The sequence below is a fragment of the Cebus imitator genome, unplaced genomic scaffold, assembly GCF_001604975.1.
Source record: "Cebus imitator isolate Cc_AM_T3 unplaced genomic scaffold, Cebus_imitator-1.0 Scaffold71, whole genome shotgun sequence".
Taxonomy (NCBI): domain Eukaryota; kingdom Metazoa; phylum Chordata; class Mammalia; order Primates; family Cebidae; genus Cebus; species Cebus imitator.
The window spans coordinates 1,609,318-1,632,638 of record NW_016107386.1 but is presented as its reverse complement, the minus strand read 5'-3'; the positions used below and the strand labels follow the sequence as shown (position 1 = coordinate 1,632,638).

At 58.9% G+C, this 23,321-nt stretch overlaps 3 protein-coding genes across 9 annotated transcripts in view; 1 reads left to right on the top strand and 2 right to left on the bottom strand.

Moving 5' to 3' along the window:
- Positions 1 to 28: 28 nt before the first annotated feature.
- On the bottom strand, positions 29 to 16,770 carry PSD (pleckstrin and Sec7 domain containing). Of its 3 annotated transcripts, none has more exons than XM_037739487.1 (18): positions 16,687 to 16,770; positions 15,517 to 15,575; positions 13,250 to 13,986; positions 12,883 to 12,985; positions 11,748 to 12,114; positions 10,662 to 11,090; positions 9,278 to 9,472; positions 9,045 to 9,125; positions 8,608 to 8,720; positions 7,970 to 8,028; positions 7,772 to 7,861; positions 3,992 to 4,035; positions 2,420 to 2,610; positions 2,265 to 2,335; positions 1,979 to 2,136; positions 1,667 to 1,811; positions 1,246 to 1,389; positions 29 to 838 (listed from the first exon to the last, which is right to left on the bottom strand). In XM_037739487.1, the coding sequence occupies exons 3-18, from the start codon at positions 13,901 to 13,903 to the stop codon at positions 608 to 610; spliced, it is 3,075 nt and encodes a 1,024-aa protein (XP_037595415.1). In that variant the 5' UTR covers positions 13,904 to 13,986; positions 15,517 to 15,575; positions 16,687 to 16,770; the 3' UTR covers positions 29 to 607. The 3 variants fall into 3 exon arrangements, with proteins under 3 accessions (XP_037595415.1, XP_017386642.1, XP_017386643.1); XM_017531153.2 differs by lacking the exon at positions 16,687 to 16,770 and adding an exon at positions 16,471 to 16,554; XM_017531154.2 differs by lacking the exon at positions 16,687 to 16,770 and having other exon boundaries at positions 15,517 to 15,954.
- Positions 16,632 to 19,957, top strand: FBXL15 (F-box and leucine rich repeat protein 15). Of its 2 annotated transcripts, XM_017531161.2 has the most exons (5): positions 16,882 to 17,771; positions 17,866 to 17,996; positions 18,169 to 18,322; positions 18,609 to 19,114; positions 19,627 to 19,957. In XM_017531161.2, the coding sequence occupies exons 2-5, from the start codon at positions 17,956 to 17,958 to the stop codon at positions 19,814 to 19,816; spliced, it is 891 nt and encodes a 296-aa protein (XP_017386650.1). In that variant the 5' UTR covers positions 16,882 to 17,771; positions 17,866 to 17,955; the 3' UTR covers positions 19,817 to 19,957. The 2 variants fall into 2 exon arrangements, with proteins under 2 accessions (XP_017386649.1, XP_017386650.1); XM_017531160.2 differs by having other exon boundaries at positions 16,632 to 17,996.
- A 107-nt stretch (positions 19,958 to 20,064) lies between these two features.
- CUEDC2 (CUE domain containing 2) overlaps positions 20,065 to 23,321 on the bottom strand; it is a 10,586-nt gene continuing 7,329 nt past the window's right edge. For 3 of the 4 annotated variants that reach the window (XM_017531162.2, XM_037739490.1, XM_037739491.1), the window contains exons 2-9: positions 21,932 to 22,018; positions 21,472 to 21,615; positions 21,320 to 21,381; positions 21,086 to 21,219; positions 20,819 to 21,001; positions 20,621 to 20,682; positions 20,475 to 20,535; positions 20,065 to 20,392 (exon numbers count right to left, since the gene is read on the bottom strand). In XM_017531162.2, coding sequence (XP_017386651.1) covers positions 20,246 to 20,392; positions 20,475 to 20,535; positions 20,621 to 20,682; positions 20,819 to 21,001; positions 21,086 to 21,219; positions 21,320 to 21,381; positions 21,472 to 21,615; positions 21,932 to 22,005 — 867 coding nt within the window. In that variant the 5' untranslated portion in view covers positions 22,006 to 22,018 and the 3' untranslated portion in view covers positions 20,065 to 20,245. The remainder of the gene's footprint in view (positions 20,393 to 20,474; positions 20,536 to 20,620; positions 20,683 to 20,818; positions 21,002 to 21,085; positions 21,220 to 21,319; positions 21,382 to 21,471; positions 21,616 to 21,931; positions 22,019 to 23,321) is intronic. The other variant, XM_037739492.1, reaches the window with a different exon arrangement.

The following is a 23,321-nucleotide window of genomic DNA, read 5'->3' as shown; positions in this document are numbered from 1 at the left end:
GTGAGAAGAGAAGGAGGAGGCCCAGCCAGCAAGTCCAGAGCAGTTTTAATGGGGGTGGAGGCTGTACAAAGGGCAGGGCCCACTGAAGCGGGGAAAGCCAGGCCGTGCTGCCCCTGGCCCAGGTATGGGGCCTTGGCATGGACGCCCTTCCTCCACCTCAGCAAGAGAGAGGGTGAGCCCTTGGGGAGGAAGGAGGGGAAACCAGCTTAGCCCCAAATCCTGGCCTCTGTCTAAGCCAGGCCCCAGGATGGAGGGGACTGCTGGTGTCAGGGTGGGGGTGGTCTCAGCAGAAAGCAGAAATGGCATCAGGCCTCTCCCACACACAAAAAAAAGCATCAAAAGTTCAGGGGCGCTAGCCCCTCCCATCCCCGCCCACCCTGTACGAAAAAGTGCAAAACATTATCACAAAAAGGGGCTCTCGGAGGTGCCCCTAGCCTAGGCTCCTGAGGCCCAGGCCCCAGCCCTGCCCTGCCCCGGACACCGCGTCCGGCGCGGTTGGGCCCTAGGCCGGGAGGCCCTCGTGGGTGGCCCGAGGCCGGCCCGGGCTCAGGCAGGGCCATGTCATCCTGCAGGTGCCCAGCAGGCACCCCCCACCCGGACCCTCATCTCAGGGCTTCCGCCGCCCACTGCCTGCCCCTGGCCGAGGCTCTGAGCTGTGACGCTGAGCCCGGGGCTGGCTGGAGGGTTTGGGCTGCAGGGAGGGACTGGAGTGAGAAGGAGGGAGTCCGTCCTCCATGCTCCCGGCTTGGGCCAGTGCTGCCTCCACTGCATCCAGCTCCTCGCTGCCTGCCTTCAGCTTGACCCGAAGCAGTGCTGCGTAGGTGCCGTAGCGGGATTTCTAGGCAGAGGGGCAGGGGCCATGAGAGCCTGTTCTCCGCCCTCTGCCCACCCCACCATCTGGAACTGGGAGGGCCGCCAGCAGGGTAGGAGACGGCAGGGTCCCTCCCAGGACTGAGATGGTCCCCTGCAGGCTGGTGCCCTCTCTGGCCTCTCTCAGAACAACTGTGTGTAACCAAATGTGTCTGGAGCCTTTACTAGAGCTGGGGAAATGGAGCGCCTGGCACACACGCCTCACCACAGACCCCAGTGGGTGTGGGGTATTATCCTTTTTACACAGAGGAGGAAACTGAGGCTCAGATTAAGCAACCTGCCCAAGGACCTCCACCCGTTCCACTCTTAGAGTCCATGCCCTTCACCCTAGTATGGCCTGCGTGTGTGGACAGAGGTGCAGGTTGGGAGGCTCACCTCAAACTCCAGGTAGGCCTCCTTCTGCCGCTGCTCTTCAGCCTCCTTGCCCCGGCCCTTCTTGCCCAGCTGGGTGGCCCGATGCTCCCGAAGCTCGCTTGCCATGGCCTTCAGCTTGGCCTCATGGGTCCGCACCTGCTCCTCCTAGTGGCCAGGGGGAGGCATGGTCAGGGTCACTGCCCTAGACGGTACCTCTGCGCAGATTTTTAAAAAGATGCCCCTTCCATCTTTGGACGAACAAAACACTCTGTCTGGGTTCCCAGCTGGCAAATGGGACCCAGTGGGGGCTGGATCTCACTCCTGTGGCCAGCATCCTGGTGCAAGGAACATCTCCATGATCATACACAGCAGCCTTGGGTGCAGTGGGCATGAGCCTAACTCCCTAATCCCACTAGCACCAGGTGGATCGAGCTGGGGCTACCTGGGAGAGGCGGGTGGCAGCGCTGGGTAGGAGAGGGCGGCTGAACTTCTTTTGGGAGCTCACAGCAGCTGGGAAGGGGGGCGCAGAGAACATAGCGGCCACCACGTTGATGCGGGTGATCCAGGACTGCATCTGCTCCAGGCTCCTGGGGAGACAACACAGCCCCTTGGGACCTGGCCCCAGGGTTTCTGTCCCAGGATGCCAGTCCTGGCTCAGGTGTAGCCTGAGGAGGAATGAAGAAATCCAGGGACAGGGAGGGGAGCAGGATGGGAGCTGGGGGGAGTCCGGGATGAGCAGGAGGAGGGCACTCACGGGGCCTGGAAGAGGAAGACCCGCCAGTCGGCCGTGCGCAGGTAGAAGACGTGGGGCCTCTTGCTGTAGTCACTGGCACGAGTGGCCAGGGCATGGTGGATGCTGATAGCATTCTTGAGCTCTGCCTCTGAAAGGGCCTTCCCAGGCTTGTACTCCTCCTGCAGGGGTGCCCATCTTGTCCTGGCCCCAAATGCAGCCTGGCCTAGCCCCTCCTATTCCTACCCACCACCACCTCGACCCACTAGCCAACTCAGTCCCAGCCCCAGCCCCTGGCCTGGCCCCACACCTTCTGCAGGTAGAGGATCATGCCTTTGAGGATCCCGTGGAAGCTTTTCCAGCCCCGCTTGCCCCGAGGTGCTGCAGGGAGAGAAGGCAGGTCAGGGGGCTCTGGAACAGGCCCACTCCCATCCATCCCCCAGACCCCCCCACTGGGCCACATACTCTTCCTGCAGTCAGGGTCTGCGTGCACCTTTCGCACCAGAGCCCCGTGCTTGTAGACGGCAGCCCCAGGCTCAGGAGTCAGATCCAGGAAAGGGCTGGAGCCACTGCCACTGCCCGCACTGATCCGCTTGATGACCTTGGGGTTGGGGTCGGCCAACTCAGACAGAGAGCGTCTCAGCTCCTCCTCGTCTCTGCAGGTGTGATCACCTCAGAGGGGGCTGGCCGTGGAGCCACGACCCCCCCCCCGCTTCAGTTCAGGCCTCTGCCCATCCTGGAAAGCTTCCCCAAAGTGTGTGGCTTGGGGGGCTCAACGTGAGGGTCCTGCCACGTCTCCCACTTCAGATCAGGCCTCCCCAACATGTAGCTGTGCCCCCTCAGAGCAGGGCACTGCGAGACAGCATGTATGTTCCCTCAGAGAGCCCCAGCCTAGAGCTACCTATTCCCTACCTCCCAGGAATAGGCCAGCACTATACTCTTCATGCTGCACACCTTTGGCCCTCACACTCCTCTCCACCAGGACAGCCCCGGGGCCGCCTCTGCTGGCTCAACCACATCCAGCCCTGGGCTTTGCTCATGGCTTATGGCTAAATGGTTGCAGATGGAAGAAGTACCTTCCTAGTGCCCCCTCCCAATCCCATATATCCTGGTCTACAGGCTTGGTCAGATGCAAAATCGGATTCTATCTTGTCACTCCCTTGCTCAAGAATCTGCAATAGCTCCCTGTTGCCTCCCATATGGAGCTTTCACTGCATCTCCCCCAACACTGCTTTTCTCCATCTCGGCCAGGCCTGCTTCCATTGGTCCTCCACGCCACACTCATTTCAGCCACCACACCTTTGCCTCACCCCAAATTCCAACTTCCCCTTTTCTCTTCCCAAATGCTGCCCCAAATTCATGACCTGCCTCAGTCTCAACCCTCCAAAAGCTTTCCCCAATCCCCCCTGGCACCCTAATCCTGAGCTGCACCTCCCTGGAGTCTCCAATGACTGGGAACTCCCAGCTAACTGGGCAGTGAGGGAGTCTCGGTGGATACCAGCAAATATGAGTGATCTATGAACCATGAAGATAAGGGCTCTACCCTCAGACTGGAGGCCCCAAGGCCCAAACTGGATTTCTTCCCTTAGACTAGACTCTTCCAAGACTTACTATGAGTCTCTCTGTTTCTATTGGGGGCTGCCAAGAACAGACAGCATGGTTACTTGTTTTGTTCTATGACATCTGGGCTCCCTAGGGCCTGAGAGGGCCTCTTGTGCTGCTGGTCAGGGCCCTGCTTCCAGAGGCCTCTGCTTTCTCACCATGGTTGCCAGGGGACCCCCGCTCTTTGATGTTTCAGCACCTCTCCTCCCACCCCAACCCACTTGTCATAACAACCCAGCTAGAGACAAGATACAGAACCCCAAATCCAGGCAGACATCTCCAAAGAAGGAAGTGAGACAGCCTCACTGCCTCTCACGGCTTCTCACTTCCCTCCTCTGCCCCCCCACCCAGGGCTCCCCGCAGCTCTCTTGGCCTCCCCAGGCAGCCCCTTCCCCATGCCCTGTCCTAGCCCTACCACACAGCCCCGGGACTCACATGGCCCACTGCAGCTTCTCATTCTTGATGGAGCTGTACAAGGCCTGGGGGGTGGGGGGAACAAATCAGGGGATATGGGTCAGTATCTCAGTGTCAGCGCTTGGAGCCTTTCCCTCTAACTTGGGAGATGAGCCAGAACGAAGGGGAAAGGGCAGCAAGATATAATGACCAAGAACACAGGCTCCGGAATGGAGACACAGGCCCAGCTGCACCACCTGAGCTGCATGACTTTGGGCAAGTATCCATGGAGAGGAAAAAACGTAGTAACACGTGGGCACAGGCAGTTAGCACAGGGCATCCCGGCACAAGGCTGACGCACAGTAAATGGTCGTTGCTATTATTATCTTTATTGTTGTTAAGGGGCTGTCCTGCTCAGATCCTGGGCGGGAGAAGCACAGCCCTGGAGGGAATGGGGAAAAGCAGTCCAAGAATTTCCCATTCCCCCAACCATGCACTCTGGCCTGTTTCCACAGGATGAGCCCACACATAGTATATGGGGAAACTGAGGCCCCAGGATAGGGGACTTGCCCTCTCAGCACCTTCTTTCACAAACAGAGAACACACTGTCATGGCTCCCACCACCAGACAAGCTGAGGCACCCCCTAACCCTGACAGCCCCATCAAGCCAAATGTCAGGGTGGTCCAGCGTCCTGCCCACATGCACACTTTGTCACCAGGGAGTGAACACTCATCTAAATGCAGTAGTGGCCAGGCGCGGTGGCTCACACCTGTAATCCTAGCACTTTGGGAGGCCAAGGTGGGTGGATCACCTGAGGTCAGGAGTTCAAGACCAGCCTGGCCATCATGGTGAAACCCCATCGTAAAAAAAATAAATAAAATAAAATAAATGCAGTAGTTTTAGCTTCCAATCCCGGCACAGCCCAAACTCTGTGCGATGTGAACCAGCCACTTCCCCTCTGTGCAGTTGGCCTGAGGATATTTGGGGGTCCTGGAATGGTCAGAAAAGAGAATAGGTTCCAGGAGTGGCATAGGAAATCCCTCTTCCCCAGAATGGCCTGGAACATGGGTCCACGCCAGCACCTCCAGCTGTCGAGGTACTTCCGTCAGCCCATCCGTGAGTGGGTGTGTCCCCAGCATGTGCATGTTGGGCTAAGTGTGTGGCGTGTGATGCTGCCTGCATGTGAGCTGGGTGCAGCGGTGACGTCGGCACCTTCCCTGTGATGGGACACAGCCTCCCCTTCACCCCTCCCAACAAACCACAATCTGACTCTCTCACTGCCCACAGCCATGCTCAGCCACAAGGCAAACCAGGCATCCCACCTGGGCACCCTGTTTACACCCTGTTTGGGGATGGGTGTACCCCACAGCCTCCAACCCTCCCCCCACCACCCCCAGCACAACCAAAGCAAATCAACACATAGACCTTCCAGCACACACCCAGCGGAAACCCAGCATGGCTCAGGCCCTCAACCCTCACTCCCCAACTGTCTGGCCAGAAGACTGAAGTGGCCACCAAGATCCAATCTGCAATCCTTGCCTCCAGACTTCCAGTGCAACCCCTGCCCTGTCTCAGGACCCCCTTCAGCCACCACCACACCTCCTTCAAAGGCCCTGAACCCCATCGGTGGGCCCCAAGTCATATGCAATCTAGAAAACGCTCTTCAGTTTGTAAGGCCCACCTTGGTCCCAGGGTCGTGCCCTCCCTGCCCCCCAGCCCGTGCCCACCTCTGGCTGCCCATGACCTCTCTCCCTGCCAGACTTCGCCCTCGGTTAGTGCCGCCCTCGGTGCCTCCCTCAAGCCGCCCCCTCCGTCGGCCCCCAGCCTGGCGTGGGCCGCGGCCCCAACGCCCTCACCGCCTTTTTCTTCTTGCGGCTTTGCAGGCGGCTGACCACCAGGTCGGTGTAGAGCACGGGCTTCAGGCTGCGCGAGCGCTGCGGCCAGCCGTAGCACAGGGTCTCCGCGCCGCGGTGGGTGCGCCCGTAGCGCACGGAGCACAGCGAGCGCGAGCGCAGCCGCCCGGCGCTGCTGTGGATGCTGTTGACGCCGATCATGCTGGCCCGGCCGGCACGCCGAGGCCCCCGGCCATGCCCCCGCCCGCCCTCGGCCCCGGGGCCGCCCGGACGGCCCGCGGACCGCTCCCCCGACAGCCAGCGCGAGCGGCGCGGCCCGGCCCGAGCCGGCCCGGCTCTCACGGACGCACGGAGTGCGCGGCGGTGGCGGCGCTGTCTGCTCTGCGGCTCGGCGAGAGCGGGAGGGGAACGCCGACGGGAAGGGGAGGGCGAGGGCTGGAGGAGGGGACCGCATGAAATGGAGGCTCCCGACCGCGAAGGGGGCCCTCCCCAAGCGTCCACGGGGAGGAGCCTGGGGAGGCCAGCGTGGGTGGCAGCTCCAGGGAGGCTGGGAGCGCCAGGCGCTGCTAGGCCCGGGGCTGTGACGTTGGGCGGACCTGGCAGGGTCTGGAACTCCCTTCTGGCTCGTCTGGGTTGGGGTGGTAGAAGGGGAGAGGTCGGACTGCCTCCCCACTGCCCTTTTCCACTGAACCAGGCGCCTCGAGGGAGGATGGAGGCAGCCAAGGAACAGCCCTGGCCTCATCTAGCTCACCCACAGATACCCCCATATATAGATCCTAAGTCACATAACACGCCCCGGTTCAGACATACACCCCAACCAACCAGACGTACCAGTTCATAGTCACCCCAACTCAGAGACACTACCCATTCAGATGGCCACTTCAAGACTTACAATCTTCAGCTCACAAACATACACCCCCTACTCACAGGCATATGGCATACCTCAGACACGGCCAATTCGAAGATGTACACCCCACCACACATAAACACCCAGCCTACACCCCAATTCAGACACACGCTCTAAATCGTAAGCCCTAAAGCACAAACATGAAACCATACAAACTCTTGATTCACCATGCCGGGGCACACAGATACAACTGAACTCAAGCACACACCCCGCTCACCATGGACGTTCCCACTCAGATACACCCCCAACTCAGTAGCCCAGTACCCCAGGCTCACAGACATGCCCTGGGACACTCCTGTGCTGTTACATGTATGTAGTGGCACAGATTCACCTTCGTCCAAGCCTGGGGGTTTCTTCTAGTGAGTCCAAGCCTCTCTGGATAAACTACCACCGGATCAGGGAGAGGACTGAACCCACCGGACAAGCCACCTCTTGTCCTCCCACCGGCCCAGCCCCTGTGGTATCTGGGCCCTCGGATGCGAGCCATGGAGCTGGTTCCTGGGAGCATGGCCTGCTCACAAGGGAGCCACAAAGCAGTTTCCAGCCCCGTCTTTGCGCTAACTCAAGTCAGACCTTAGAAAAGTTTAGTCCCTCTCAGGCCCCTCTCCCTGCGGGTCCCTCCAGTGCAGCAGCACCAGGAGGGTCTTTTTGGCTGTCTACACTGCGGGGGAGCAGTGTGGCATGTTCTCCACCCAATCCCGGGCCCTTGCAGGGACCCCTGCACCTCCGGCTTTCCACCTCAGCTCACACTGGAGGAGGGGAACTGACGAAGGCAAATACAGGGGGCCGTGCCGCTTGCTCTCGTGTTTTCCCGAGCCTGGATCCCCTCCCCCACCCACACCAGTCGCGACCGCACGCGTGTGCGCATGTTCCGGGAGAGCCTGAGCGTGGGGCCAGGGAAGGGGGCGGTCCCCAGGCTGAGTCACTAGAGCTTAGGCTCCCACGGCAGGAGCCCGGGCCGACAAGCCACAGCCCTGCCCACCCTCCGACTCCGGACTCTGTCGCCAACTGGGTACTCCATCCTACCCATCCAGCAACTTCTACCCTGCCCCGCCCCCCACCTTGAGCAGCTCCCTGGGGAAGTCGCCGCCATCGTTGAGGCCCTCCAAGTTCCCGATGAAGTCCCCGCAGGTCATGCGCTTCCCGATGTTCTAAGGGAGGGAACAGACGCCTGTGAGTTTGAAGGGCCCTCGGCCTCCCAGGTGCTGCATGTCTAACCAGGGGTTTTTCGGGCTCCTGCCCGCCAGCCCCCTACTCACGTGGCCGTGGAGATCGGTGTTGAGCAGCATGAGCGCACAGGTCAGCGTGTGGGCGCCGTCTAGAGGAGAGCTGACTTTCAGCCTTGGCTGCCTCCCGGGGACCCTTCCCACAGTCATCGCTCCCAACCTCCCAGTTCATCCCCACCCACTTTGGCTGGCAACCACACCCTCCTACCTTCTAAACCCCGTTAGTGAACCCTCCCCACAAAGAGCTCCTCTTCCAGCAGATCCCTCGGCAAGGACCTCTTCCTCTTCTCAGGACCCCGTCCCTGGCTCCTTCAGGAACTGAGGGCTGCCCCACTACTGCTCCCTTGCCTCTAAGCCTGGACCACAAGGAAGTGAACCGCAGCACAGTCCTGTAGACCATCGCAGCCAAACAGAATCCCCACTCCAGCCAAGCACTGGCCTGAACAGGTATACACACTCCTGCCTCTTCACAACACATTCAACCCTAGCAATATGCCTGCCCGCATGTGTAGTTCCACATCCATGCAGCCACGCCAGCACTGTCTGCTCACATGCAAGTTCACATGCCTGCACACACGTACATCCATTCCCTGTGCATATGCACACACAGTGCCCAGTCCATTTTGCCTCCATGGCCAGCTAAGGACACCCCTGTTCTCGGAATTCCTCACCCTCTGAGGACAGGGCTTCAGGATTGCACTGGAAGTATCGCTGGGAGAAGTGGGCCAGCACACGTTCTCGTTCCTGGGTCTCACCCATTAAGGCCAGCTCCTTCAGAAACACCCTGGGGAAGGGGCAAGAGAGGGTTGCCTAGTACCAGGAGCTTCCGGCCTGTCTCTGGGGTGACAGGTGGCTTTGTGAGTAGAGCAGCTGGGGTTGGAAGGGGAGGAGAGAAGGGGGATGAGGGTATGCCCCCTGACCCTTCACCCATCACCCCTACCCAAGGTCGCTTTACTAGGCAGCTCTGGCCCTTGGCCATCCCCAGCCAGCTTGGGAAGGGTGATGTCAGGGCAGCTTGGGGGAAACAGAGGGGCTCAGAGGAGGCATCCTGAGGCCCTAACATGAAGCCTGGAGAGTGGGGGCTGTCCTTCAAGGGGTCAATACCCACCTGAGAGCTTGGTCCAGAGTCATGCCCGTGAAGACAAAGAACTTGAGGTACTCCCCAGCCACCAGTTTGCTGAAATCATTGCTGTGGGCAGGACAGAGAGACAGGTAGGGTCTCAGGGGGAAGTGCAGGGGGTCAGGTGGGGATTACCTAGTGACCTGGGGCATTAGATGCAGAGCTGCCTTCAGGATACATTCCCTCTGCCCCCATCCCCAGTCCCAGCCTCGTGGCTTTACTTCTTGCCCAGGTGCCGGGCTACATCGGCCTTCCTGAAGCCATCTAGTCGGTACAGCCTCTTGGCCAGGCGCTGTGCAGCCTCCAGGTCCGCTTTCTGACCATTGGACAAGGTGTCTGTGCTTCCCAGGGCCAGCCGCTCTGTGCTGTCCAGCTCTGAGTCTGAGTCAGACACCAGCTGGTTCAGGGGTGGTTCACTGCCGGGGTAGAACACCAGCTCAGGCTGGGGCAGGGTCCTTAGGGGCCATCCAGACCCTCCTTCTGCCTCCAGGCCCAGAAAATGGAGAACGGCAGGAGTAGAGGGACATAGAGGAAACATTCCTCTTTTTTCCAGGGAAGGAGATTAGATTCTCTCCATCACCCTACTCCATCATTACCAACTCTCTATGGAAGTCCTACCTCAAATCTAACCCATATGCATCTTGCTACTGTGGGAGTTCTGGCTGCTTCCCCCAAGCTCCCAGGGGCCTACATTTGCTATAAGATAGATTCTCTGTCCCCACCCTGGCCATACACAGAACATAGCCCTTTGTCTCTGAGACTATGGACAAAGATGGAATAGATAGGCTGCCATGGAGGAACTGCGGAGGGCCAGGGAAAGATTTGAGAGCAGCAGTGACACTGCTCCCAAGGCTTTCCCCCACCTGCCTTTTAGGGAGAGGAGCCTCTCCTTGGTGCTCCCCCTCTCCCCACACAGAAGCAGGCTCTAGAGTTAGGGGCAAAGGGTCAGGGTGCATACCCTCATCCCTTTCTCTCCTCCCCTTCCTACCCCAGCTGCTCTACTCACAAAGCCACCTGTCACCCCAGAGACAGAGGCCGGAAACTCCTGGTTGCTAGGCAACCCTGTCTCCCTGGCCACCCCCTCCTGTTGCCATGGCTTCCATGACTGAGAGGGTAGCTGGCAGAGGGGAGAGCAGAAAGGTTAGACTGTGAAAGGACTTCCTGGAGCTGGGTGAGAGATGCCTGACTGGGCAGGGGCGACACGGGAGGCAGGCAGTGGGAGAGCCTGGTGGCTGTGTCTTTGGTGAAGCCTCCAGGCTGGGTGGAGGTAAGGTTATAAGAATTCTGAGCAGGCTAAAAACTCTGTCAAGGGAAGAAAGGGGTCCTCCAGGAGAGCAAGAAGGGTGTTCTCCAGGGATCCTTCAGTGCTGAATCATGCTTTCTCAAGCCACCAGACTTGAGACCAAGAGGGGTGCTATGAGGGACTCCCCCTCACGGCTAATGGCAGTCATCCTCCAAATGGGAAAATAAGATCTGCATCCCCTAACCACCCTACTCAGAGGTCACTATTATAAACTAATCCTCACACTCAGGATCTGTCCCTTACAGCAACTGTTTCTGGAGCCCTGGGGGCCTCAAGTCTGAGGGACAAAAGGAATTACTTACCTGCCAAGGGGTGCAGCCCCCAGCCCAAGGCTGTCCTCTGAGTGGCAGGGACTAGGGGGCTCCCTCCCTGGGGCCAGCTTGGCTCTGGCCTCTGCCTCCTCCTCCTCCCCTCTCTGTGTCCAAGGACCATCAGCAGCAGAGCTGGTACCAGAATCTGGTTCAACAGGGGCAAGTGGAGCGGGAGCTGGTGGGTCGGGCCGGGGGGCAGGGGGTTGGGGAGGCAGCTCGAAGGTGAAGAAGGGGCTCTGGGTTGGGCCAGGTGAGGCCAGGGCCTCCAGCGAGGCGAGGCTGGTATAGGAGGTGCCTTTGGCCCGGTGTGACTCCAGGATGGCTTCAAACACACAACTGAAAGAGTCAGGCCCATCAGCCGAGGGGCTGGTCCCAGGTAGAAAGGGCACAGGCGACTTGAGAGGCATCCGGCTCCCTGGCCTGCAGGGGCAGGGAGAATCTCTGATTAGGGGCCCAGATCACAGGGCTTGGGCAGGATTTCACTGAACTCTCACACTGTCTCTGCTAAGGGATTATCATCCCCTTTTCACTGGCTCCAGCCCACTAACAAAAAAGAGCCTTTAGGGTAGGGGGGCTAAGCTATTCAGTGCTCCCGGGGCCCACCAGCCCTACCAGTCCTCACACCCAGTCCCCTCCCCTCTGCCTACCTCCCTGCTAATCTCCCTTTCTCCTCCTTTTCCCTGATCCGCTTCCCTCCTGCCATCCCATTTCTATTTCTGGCAACATCTTAGAAGAAGATGAGGCTCCAAGCGACACTGGGGTGTGAGACGGAAAGGAATGTCCCCACTTTCCCACCAGGATCCAGGATCCAGACTGATGCACTTGTGTTCCTGGGCTTGACTGTGGCCTCTGGCCTCTCACTCCGCTCTGCCCCCTGCTCTGCTAGAACCCCTGGCCTCTTTGCTCCCCACATCCCCAGTGTTCTGCCAGGTCTCAGGCCTCCGTCTAGAATCTCCTGCTACACACACTGCCCCATCAGCTCCGCCCCCATCTCTATCCCAGGCCCTTTGACCCCAGCTCTGCCTGTGAGCCAGTGGGAAGGAGCAAGCCGCTTTCCTCTCCCACTCCCCCACTCACCGGGCCCCTTCAGAGGCCTCAAACACCTCGTCGTCCACATCTTCTTCCCCGCCTGCCTCATCCTCGTCCTCATCCTCATTGCCACTGCCGAGGCTGGGATGAGGCCCAGGGCATGGGCTGGGCCGGGGGGCAGGTGGGTGGGCAGTGCCTGGTGGGCCCTCAGAGCTGGGCTGACTTTCAATGGCCGAGTCAGCCTCCTCCCGCTCAGCCAGCACCTCATCGATGTCAGTCTCGCGGTAGCACCTCAGGGGCACCGTGTCCAGGTCTGTCTCAGAGTACTTGGCCGCTCGCCCCACAGCCACCCCAGAGCCCTGCCCTGAATCCACCCCAGGTGGAGATGGGGGGTTCTGCTCTGGGGGCTTAGCACCTGTAGTATGTACATAGGCATCAGGTCAGGAGGTTAGCCACGTTAGCTCCCTGTCCTAATCCTGTTCTAGGAGCTCTGCCCACTGCCTCATATTGGCAGAAGTTCTCTCACTGTCTCATCACCATTCCTCCTGCTACAAACTTAGCTTGTTCCTGGTGCCAGTGGAGCTCATTTTAAATCAAGTTCTTGTCAAATGGCTTTGAGGAGCCAGAGGAGCCTGCCTTTTTCTATTCTTTTTTTCTTTTTCTTTTTGAAACAGGGTCTCACTGTGTCACCCACGCTGAAGTGCAGTGGCGCAATCATAACTTACTGCAGCCTTGACCTCCTGGACTCAAGAGATTGTCCCATCCAACCTCCCCAGTAGCTGGGACTATAGATGCATACCACTACCTCCAGCTAATTAAATTTTTTGTAGAGTCTTGCTCTGTTTCCCAGGCTGGTCTTGGACTCCTGGCTTCAAGCAATCCTCCTGCTTCGGCCTCTCAAAATGCTGGGATCACTGAGACTGATGAGCCTCTTTTCTACTCCCTGGAATGCCCCCCAATATCCTGCCATCCCACCCTCCATTTTTCAGCTTCCTCCAGCATTCCCTATCCTCCAGCCTCCTGTGATAGCACAAATGGAAGGAATGAGGCCTGGGGAGGCACTGGCTGGCTCAAGAGCCAATTCCAAGGATTGGCGGAAGCTTGAAGGAAGGCTCCCTACCAAGCCTCAGCCGCTGTGTAGAAGGCCCTGCCCTGTTCTCCTTGCCTCAGTCCCAGGCCTTACCTGAGCTGGGGGGATCCAAGGAGCCATAGAAGAATTCCCATTTGGCTCGAGCGATTCTCTGGGCATGAGAGGAAACTTCCCGGGGGGAGGACCAGGTATCCCCCTGAGCCAAGGAGGGAAACACAGGCACCCAGAGATAAAGCCAGACATACAAGGATGCAAGAATATGGGACAGAAACAGAAATTAAAACATGCAGGGACAGAGATGGAGGTGCAGAAACACAGAGACAAACAGAGGGCAAGAAAGAGGCAGATTTAGGACAGATTAAAAGATTCAGAGTGACCAGTAGACAAGTCCATGTCTGACAGAGGGCCGAACCTTGGCCCTTCACTGGGGGCTGGGGGGAGCCCAGGGGAAGTTGCATACCTGGTTCAGGAATCCAGTGTCAGCAGGTCCTCTGAAGAGTGTGGCCAGACGCTCAGGGGGGCCCCCCAGCCCATTGGGGAGAGAGGAGTAAAGCCCATCTGCTCCAACCTGGGGTGGGGCTGGTGGCCCATGTATAAGGTTCCGGCTGCCAGGTAGGGTCGAGCCTCCTCTGGCTGGGAGTGGGTCTGATGTGGATGCTTCCAGCCGTAACTTCCGGTTGGAGCCAGGCCCAAGGGCTGGGGTGGGCCTGGGAGGAGAAACTCCACCCAGATCCCAGCTCCGACTCAAGCCCCCAGGAGCAGGTAGCCCATTCAGTGGCCTCACACTGGCCTTCTCCACAAAGCGGAAGATGACCACAGAGCTCTGGGCCCCGGGTGGGGGCTGCCCAGTGGGTGATGAGGATGCCCAGGGTGAGGGAGCAACATGGGGTGAGGGGGGGCCACGCAGAGGGGTACAGGGTGCTGTCACACGTCCCAGTTCCCGGCCTCGAGGACCTGGACCTGCCACTCGCCGTAGCAAGGAGCCTGTGCTGCCATACATGCTGGCTGGGGGACTCTGGGGCACCGGCCCTTCGGGGAGCCAGCGGCGTGGGCATCGTGGTGGGGAGATGGCACAGTCGCCTTCTGAGCAGAAGCGCATGGCACCCTGGGCCATGCTGGGACCGGGGGTCAGGCTGGGGGGGCAGGGATGGCGAGGCCAGGCGGGGAGTAAGAGGGCTGCATGCTCTTCAGACAGGCCTGTAAGAGAGGAAGGGGAGCATGGGGTGAACTGCCAAGGAGTTAGATGGACAGGACAGCAGAGATAGGGAAGGGAAAGTTGGCTGCAGGCTCTGAGTACCAGGGACCTAGCTCACCCTGGGAATATGGGATCAATGATCCCACGCCTGGGGGCTACTTCCATAGAGGCCTGAGGAGAAAAGAGTTATATACCCAGTGGGCCCCTGGCTCCTTTCCTTCTGCCTGAAGCCCTGAGCATCACCCTGGGAGAAGAGAGGAAGCAACTTCAGAAGTTGAGTGGGCCTGGAGTTCTTAAGGTACTTTGGAGCTACTGCTGATATGGGGGTAGTTGGTACCCCACCCTCTGGAGCAAGGGTGTCAGCCAGGTGTCACCATCATACAGCCCTGTGACCCCTATAGTCTTTCCTATGGAGGCCCCTCACTCAGGGAAGGGAAACTCAGGCCTTCTGGAAGGAGAGGGAAGAACAGGGGTTATATAGGAATGCTGAAGGGCTGAGAGGCACAGCATGGAGGTAGAGAGAAAGGCCTGAGCAGATGCTCCTACCCCTGATATATGTATACAGAATGGGAAAGGGACATTCCTTTTTTTTTTTTTTTTTTTTTTTTTTTGAGGTGGAGTTTCGCCCCTGCTGCCCAGGCTGGAGTGCAATGGCGCTATCTTAGCTTACTGTAACCTCCACCTCCCAGGTTGAAGTGATTATCCTGCCTCGGCCTCCTGAATAGCTGAGATTACACCACCACACCTGGCTAATTTTTGTATTTTTGGCAGAGATGGAGTTTCACGATGTTGTCCAGGCTGGTTTCAAACTCTTGACCTCAGGGGATCCCCTCACCTCGGCCTCCCAAAGTGTTGGGATTACAGGCATGAGCCACCACACCCAGTCAGGGACATTCTTTTCTCCATACAGGTACAGACAGGCACATACATACACACACACATACATAAGGACAACTATATCAGTACACAGTTAAACACATTCATAGGTAACACCCTCTGGCACACACAGACACAGACACACACACACACTGCTCAGACACACCCTCATGCACTCTCATAGTCATAACAAATACGTGTGTAATGGAAAGGCACATGCTTGTTTTACACACACACCATCATCAAACAGGAACACACAAAGAGGTACCCTAATATATATACATAGGCTGTTATTCTCCAGTGCACACAGAGGTCCAAGTGTATCAGACACTCGGAGACCTACTGCTCACAGTCACATACACATACAGATGTACACTTACACACTCAAGCAGGGACACACACCCTCCCCTCCCCCCACTAGTCACTGGGGTCTCTTGAGGGGAACCTGCACCATATTCTTCATCTCCCTCTCCCCCCAGGGGTATGACAGATCCTGTCGGGCCAGGAGAGACCATAACCAGGTAAGGGGGCCTCTGGTGGCAGTGCAGGGGAGGGGCAGAGGTCAGGAGCAGCAACCCTGCAGGGCAGGTTCCGGAAGCTCAGGTTCCTAGCGCATACCCGGTGCAGCCCCAACTCAACGCCACCTCAGTACTCACCGCTGCTCGCCCAGAGCTGAGACCGAGGAGAGACAGAGGAGAGGCTGGGCCCAGCTCAGCTGTGAAGGAAGCGCGGCTCCCGCTTGCTCCAGGCCCGCCCGCCTCTCAGTCCCTCCCCCTACCCCCTACGCACCGCACAGGCAACGCTAATCCCCCTCAGCCCCCGCCCTCTCTCAGGGCCCGGAGCCCTGGAGGCTGCCAGCCCCCCTTGTCGCTAGGTCCCTGCTGGGCTCTCCCGCCAACCTAAGACCCGCCCCAGACCAGGAGGAGGACGCATGAAACCCTTGGTTCTATTCCCCAGACCCTCACGTGCCCCACCCCGCTGTGTTCACGTCTCTCTCGTCCACCGCCCCTCGAGCCACACGTAAGGCCCGGCTGCACACGCGTGTGCCGCCCCAGACCCCACGCGTGTCCCTAGGAGGCTGCCACATGACCTGTTACATGCCACACGCGCTCCCGCCCCCACGAGCACGCGGCCGCGCCAAGCACACGGTATGGGTGTAGACTGGACCCGCCCCCTAAATCCAGGAGACCATTACCTACGGAAAGGAGATCTAGGGAACACTGTCTTGAACCGCCAGGGGTTTTGAGTCTCGGACCCAGGAGACCCAATCCTAACCACCCTCCCAGGATGCAGCAGGGGAATGTTAAATCAGACTTCAGGAAGAACTTCCTTGCTGCCTAAGTTAGGTGTCGTCAACGCCTGCCTAGGTGTAAGAGGTTAGATGGGATGACCTCGGGACTGGAAAACGTGAGGGACAGGCAACCCTTGTGCCCTTGGCCAGGGTAGAAGGGGGCCCTGCTATTTTAAGAAAGCGCCGCTCGAGTTACTATGACAATTACTCTCCTTGGGAGAGCCAGGGCGGGCAGATGGTGACCTCGGAAGGAAGAAGGGGTCTGTTAGGGCGGTCAGGGGGTGCGAGGACGTGAGAGGTGGGGGCGCGCGGGGCTCACCGCGGGGAGGGGCGGCGCGGACTCCGCGTGGTGCTGAAGGGGACAGCGCCAGATTTGTCGAACTGCGCAGGCGCAGAGGTGCGAACAAAGAGGGGAGGGGGACGAGGCGCGCGGCCGGAGGTGATGCGTGCTCTCACGTGGCTCTGTCTTTGCAGGGGTCTGTCCTCCCAGCCATCCCCCTCCAAGCAGGCTGAGGAAGAGGTAGCAAGCCCTCACCTAACTTGACCCCCTTCTGGTCCTTCCCCGCTGCTAGCTTCTCCCTTCTCGCTGCCTTGCGGGGTGGGGAAACGCGGAATTCTGGGAAAACCAGATGTCTGGATTCTCTATTCCCGTCTGGCTGGATTCTGGACAAGGCGTTTCCTCTCCAGGGCCTCTGCTTCCCCATCTTTAAAATGGAGTGATAACATAGACCTGTCCACCTTTCAGAGGTGCCCGAAGCCCTGACGAATAACAGATGAGAAGCAGTTTTCGTTGTGATGAACCACTGAATCAGTTGCACCGAAGGAGCGCCAGACCGTCAGCGGTGCAGTGGTCCTTGCATCCTTCACATTCCCCTACACCCATCCCGTGGATGATGGAGGAAGGCACTACTCCTGGGGTTCCCGTAGTGGATCCTGGGACTGAGACGTGGGGAAGCGGTGAGAGGCAGCCCAGAAGCTGAGTCCAGAGGTCTGGGGTGTCACTGCCCCAGGGCGGACCCAGCCCCAGACCCTACAACTAAACCCAAGGCCAGCCAAGAAACACAACCTCTGGCGGGCTGAACTGAGCTCTCATTCTTCTCAGGACTCTGGACCTTTGGAGAAAATGAAAGGGACCCAGTTGGAAATGATAGTCCTTCTTCGCTCCCCCTACGTCTCTCTCTCGCGGCGGAAACGCAGCCCAAACTGTTCCGAAGTGGAAGAGGCTGGATAGCTCTTCACAGTTAACCAGGAATGGGAAATTTGAGCAGGTTTACTTGAAGGAAAAATTATAGCCTCACCCATTCATTCATTATTTCAACAATTACTTATTGAACACCTGCTACGTGGCAGACAGTAAGAGTCTGGATAGTTTCTCCCCGTTTTTCAAAGCCGCTAAACGCGACTAGAGGGCAGAGGCGAGGCCGGTAACCTAGGAGTCCTGGCTCCGCCCCCTCCGCCTTTGGCCTTGCCTGCTCCTCCTCCCGTCACCACTTCGCTCAGAGGCGGCTACTGGCCCAAGAAGACGACAGAAGCCAGTCAGTCTCTGATGCCCACCGCATTCTCCAGCTTCGGGCCTGAAGCCCTGTAGCCGAGAAGGCGAGGTCTAATGTTACACCACCGGTCTGTTCCGCCTCCGTTTCAGGGTCCATCCGAAAAGCTTTCAGATCGGATCCTCGTTGAGACGGCACTCGATTGAATCGGTCTGTCTCTACAGGCCAAGGAGGCGGGTTTGGCACAGCCACTCCAAGGCCAAACCGGGGGAAGCTTACTGCGCACGCGCAATAGACAGCTTAAGGAGCCACCGATGGAGCCGTCCGGAGGGGAGCAAGAGCCCGGAGCCGTCAGGTACCGATCACCGGAGGGACCGAAAGAGGGAAGAGGAACCTGAGAGAGGGGAGCCGAGCCGGGGCTGGGGCTGGGGGCCGCTCTTGGGAGCTTGGGCGTAGGGCCATAACGGAGGCGGACTTGCAGGTAATAGTGGCCCGGGACGCCAGTGCCAACGCCCCTTTACTCTCAGGCTCCTGGACCTGCCCTGGGAAGACGTGCTGCTCCCTCACGTCCTGAACCGGGTACCGCTGCGCCAGCTGCTCCGGCTGCAGCGCGTTAGCCGGGCCTTCCGGGCACTGGTACAGCTTCACCTGTCCGGGCTGCGTCGCTTCGACGCCGCGCAGGTGAGCCGGGGGCTGAAGCTCCGCCCCTGCCTGGGCTCCTCCCCGCCTCTAGGCCAGCCCCAGCCCCACTGTATGCCCTTCCTGACCCCCTTAGGCCGCCGGAGCTGCCCGGGAAGGGATCCACGCAGCAGGGAGTACTCCCAAAGGGCGAATACTGGGTAGCGACTCAGGGAATGTGGGCGTCTTTCCTGGGAGAACAGGCAGCTGCCAGGAAAGAACTTAGGGGCGCATAGGCGGCTGAGGAGTGCGGGACGGGCTGAGAGTTGGGGTGCCTCCCCGCCCGCAGGTGGGTCCGCAGATCCCACGGGCCGCATTGGCCCGGCTGCTGCGGGACGCCGAGGGGCTGCAGGAGCTGGCGCTGGCGCCGTGTCACGAATGGCTGTCAGACGAGGATCTGGTGCCGGTGCTAGCGCGGAACCCGCAGCTGCGGAGTGTGGCGCTGGCCGGCTGCGGGCAACTGAGTCGCCGGGCGCTTGGGGCGCTGGCCGAGGGCTGCCCACGCCTGCAGCGCCTGTCGCTCGCGCACTGTGACTGGGTGGACGGGCTGGCGCTGCGCGGCCTCGCCGACCGCTGCCCGGCCCTGGAGGAGCTGGATCTCACCGCCTGCCGCCAGCTCAAGGACGAGGCCATCGTGTACCTAGCGCAGAGGCGTGGCGCTGGCCTCCGCAGCCTCTCGCTGGCCGTCAACGCCAACGTGGGGGACGCCGCGGTTCAAGAGTTGGCTCGGAACTGCCCAGAACTCCAGCACCTTGACCTCACCGGCTGCCTCCGCGTCGGAAGCGACGGTGTCAGGTGCCTGGGCCTGGTGGGGCGGTAGGGTGGGAGGAAGGCAGTCACTTACTTAGCCTCTGAAGGTATGGAGTGGGCTGTAGTTGTTAAAAGGACGGACTGAGGGTTCTGAATCTTCCTGCAAACCACAGAACCCCCATTCTGAACAGAAAAAGCCTCTAGGATTGCCTTCCGGACCCCCTTAGGCCAGAGAGCCCATAGTTTAGAAACTTTTTTGAACCAATATTTACACATTGGGAGATTTCACATAGAAAGTCGACTTCTGGCTTTTCTTCAACGAGGGGGAAACCTTGCAATCCTAGGCAGAGCTGAGGGGCAGGTTCCCCCCTTAAATGAGACAGGAAGTTTCCGCCTCCCTTGTGTAGGGACGGAAAAAGTATGCCCCTGCCCCGAGCTGGACGGAGACCGGGATTTTGCCGGAGCTAGTCCGAGGCTGAGTGAGCCCGGGCCCCCACCCTACCCCACCAAGGGTGTAGTGGCCTCCTGCCGCTAGCCTCACCCTGCTCCTCCCTCAGGACATTGGCCGAGTATTGCCCGGTGCTGCGCTCGCTGCGAGTGCGGCACTGCCACCATGTGGCCGAGTCCAGCCTCAGCCGCTTGCGGAAACGCGGCGTAGACATCGACGTGGAGCCGCCGCTGCACCAGGCACTGGTGCTGCTGCAGGATATGGCGGGCTTCGCACCTTTTGTCAACCTGCAGGTCTGACCCTGCCAATCGGAGCACAGCTGGACTGTGTGGCTGAGGCCTGACACTGAGCGGTAGGGAAACTGAACTGTGGGGACCTCTGGTGAGAGGCCAGTGCCCTGCCCCACCCTGGAGCTTCAAATAAAGAGCTTTTTACCCCCTTTTGCCTGGTGCTGCCCTGTTAAAGATAGAGGATTCAAGGTTTGGGAGGGAAGGTCAGACAGGCCTAGTGTCCCAGTCCTGAGGCAGAAATGACCAGAATGCACTCACACCTTCCTTGGGCCACCTTTACTGAGCCCATGGAGGCAGCTCCGAGAGTAGGTTAACACTATGGAGCAAAGAAGTAGAGAATGGGGACAGGAGTTAGGGGGCCCCTGTGTAGGGCTGTAGGGCTCCTGCATCCCTCTGGGATCTGAGCCTAGAAGGCTCGGGCAGAGTCCGGCGAGTGCCTCAATGGAAGCGGTACTTTCTGGCCGGCTTGAGGTTGATGTACGTGGCCTTCATCTCCTCGGCCTCAGGGTTCCGCACATCTTTGAATCGCTCCCCTTTGGTGCTGACTATCTGGTTGTCGATGTATCGGATCAGCTTCTTGGGGGCCTGTCAGACAATCAGGCAGTGAGTGGCAGAAGCCAGGAGCCAGTCCCACCCATTCCACATCCCCAGCAACCCCAACTCTCACCTCCTTGGGAGCCATGGGCCGGTGAATCTTCTGATCCTCTGCACTATCCACCATCATGTACCTGCCAAAAACTGGCTGGATGAAGCTCCTGCCGCCGTGGGAAGACCCTCTAGGGCACAGCCCAGCCCAGCCCAGCCCAGACTCACTTCTGCAGGATGAAGGACTTCAGCTCATCCTTTTGGGGACCTCTGAGGCGTCTAGGCAGGTCCTGCAGAGAGGGGAGGCCTGGTCTAGGCCCATGGGCACCAGCAGGGGAAACAGACGGGGATAGGGAGGGGTCGGGGCTTAACACCAAGGTGGAATGTAGCCAAGGCTACATGGTGGGGGGTGCTGGGAGAAGATACCTGGTTGGAGCCATCCCAGGCTGCAGGCCCCTCTTCCTTCCCCTCTACCAGCATCTGCACAGCTTCTTCCAAGTCCCCCCGAGCTTTGGCCAGCACCCACTGGGCCTGCTCCACCGAACAGGTAGGGAACACCTCCAGGAGTACATCCACCCCTGGCAGAAGCTCCTCCTCAGCACCAGTTGCCTAAGGGTACAAACATTAACAAAAGGCAATACTCCCCCTTTCCAGCCCCCTGGGTCCCTCATTGCTACCCTCCTCTACCAGTACCTCATCTTGGGTGTCCCCAGCAGCAGCAACAGCAGAAGACCTGGTCTCTTCTTTGAGCATTTCTGGCCGCTGCAGAGGCTCTGGGGAGATGGGCACCTGACCTTGGACACCAGAGCTCTGCGGTTGCAGGTTCTCTTAAAGAGGCAGAGAGAGCATCAGGTTTGCCAGCGCTCTGGGGAGTAGGGAATTGGGAGGGGTTATGAATCACCCAGGTGCCTACAGCCCCAGACTCACCTTTGTTCCTGGCATCGCTCAGCTGCCCTGAGAGCTTCTGCATCATGTCCCCTATTGTGCCCCTGAAAACATAAGAGTGGTGAGAGAAGACAACTCTGCCCACCCTATAATCAGCTGGCCCCTTCCTCCTCCTGACCCCAGCCAGAACCTACCTGGGGATGTGGGCAAAGCCAGGCACATAGGCCTCCATCATCTCAGTGAAGGCCTCCATGTCGAAGTTCTCCTCTGATGGGCCTGAGGGGCCCAGGTCCTCCAGGACCCCGAGCACATAGGAGAAGATGACCTCATCCAAACCACTGCAGGAAGGGGCCAGGACAAGCCCTGGGTAGGACACTGGATACCTCCAGCATCCCCACCTGTCCTGAAACTCCAGCCTTCAGCTTCATGAGCTAGACCTTAATCCTTGAGGCTTTCAAAAAGTGTAACCCCCGCCCCCAGAACTATGGTTTCCCATCTGCCCAACAAAGGTAACAGGGACAGGATGAGCGGGAAGGCCTCTCAGCATATCGTAATCAGCACTCCCGCCATCTTTCCATCAGCCAGGACTCATAGTACTGCCCGGCAACTCCAGCTCTGGCACTGACGTGAACCTTCCGGGGGAGCTGTCTCTACCTGAAGTCGGCCTCCGGGAGGTGCGTCTGGACAAAGGCAAGGAGGGCTGCACTGACGATCCTCTCCAGCTCCATGCTCTCTCCTCTTCTGAAGGGACACAGACAGACAGGATGGCCAGGACCTCTTTTGTCTGCACTCACCCACTGGACCTGGGGGCAGCAGCTTCTCCCTCCTGGCCTGCTGTGGAACCATCTGTTGATGCTGCCCTCTCAGTTCTCCCAAGCAGAACCATGCCCCCTCCCCCACCCATCTCTTACTTCCTCCAGCCTGAGACAGGATAGGGTACTGTCTCTGGAGACAGCCTCTAGAGGAGTGCCTCCCACCTCTCCCCATCCCCTTACCCCATTCCCTAGCAGCAGCCCCAGACCTTCTGGCAAGGTCTTGAGGTCACATGCCTCCTGGCTCAGGAATCCACAGGAATCCTCAGGAATCCTTGAGGGGGCCCCTTAGCCTCCAACCACAAGGGGCCCCATTGTCCAGCCCCTCAAGGAGCAGCCTCGTGACCAAGGACAGCCCTTCCCCCACCCACAACAGCTCACCCACCCTCTGCACAAAGGGGCTTTTCTGGCTCTGGGGCCCAGATAGAAGGGGAAGCCTTTTATGGTTTCTCTCCTCTCCCCAGTCCCTGCCCTTCCTGCAGCCTGGGGCTATCCGCAGAGCACTTTCCATCGTCCTCCCCAAGTCCTGCGGGGCCCACAGATCCGGCCCTTTCCCAGCTCTCCAGCCTCCCCAGTCCTTCCTGGCTGGCTTGCCCCTGCACTACCTTGCTGTCCCTCAGACTTGCTGAGCTTCCTCCTGTCTCTACCCACATGCTACTGACTCCCAAACAGACTTTTGGGAGTCAAAATGATGGACATGGGGATGGAACATGTCAACAAGTATGTATTGTGCACCTACCCAGGGCAGGCATTTTGTGTCCTGCAGACATCCATGGCTTGTCCAGTCACTCCTCAGGGCTCCACTCAAATGTTACCTCATCAGAGAGCCCTTCCCTGACTAATCTACAGCAAAGAAGTCTTCTCTATGCCCCTAACCATACATAGCACTTACTACCGTTAGCATTATTTTGTGCTTATTTGCCTATTGTCTGTCTGTCCCCATAAAATGGAAGCTCCAAAGCGAGGTGGGGAGGAGGGGACACTCTGTCTTGTTCATGCCCTAGCACCTAGAAAAATGCCCACACTAGGTAGGTGCTCAATACATACTTGTTGACATGTTCCATCCCCATCTACATACTTTTGACTCCCAAAGGTCTGTTTGGGACATACCCTTGATTTTGCCCTTTTTCACCCCTACCTGCTGCACCCAGTCAGCCAAGTCCGTCAGTTCTACTCCCTTCTTATCCGAATTCTATCCACTTCTCCCTATCTCGAGTCTGGCTTCTGCCCCA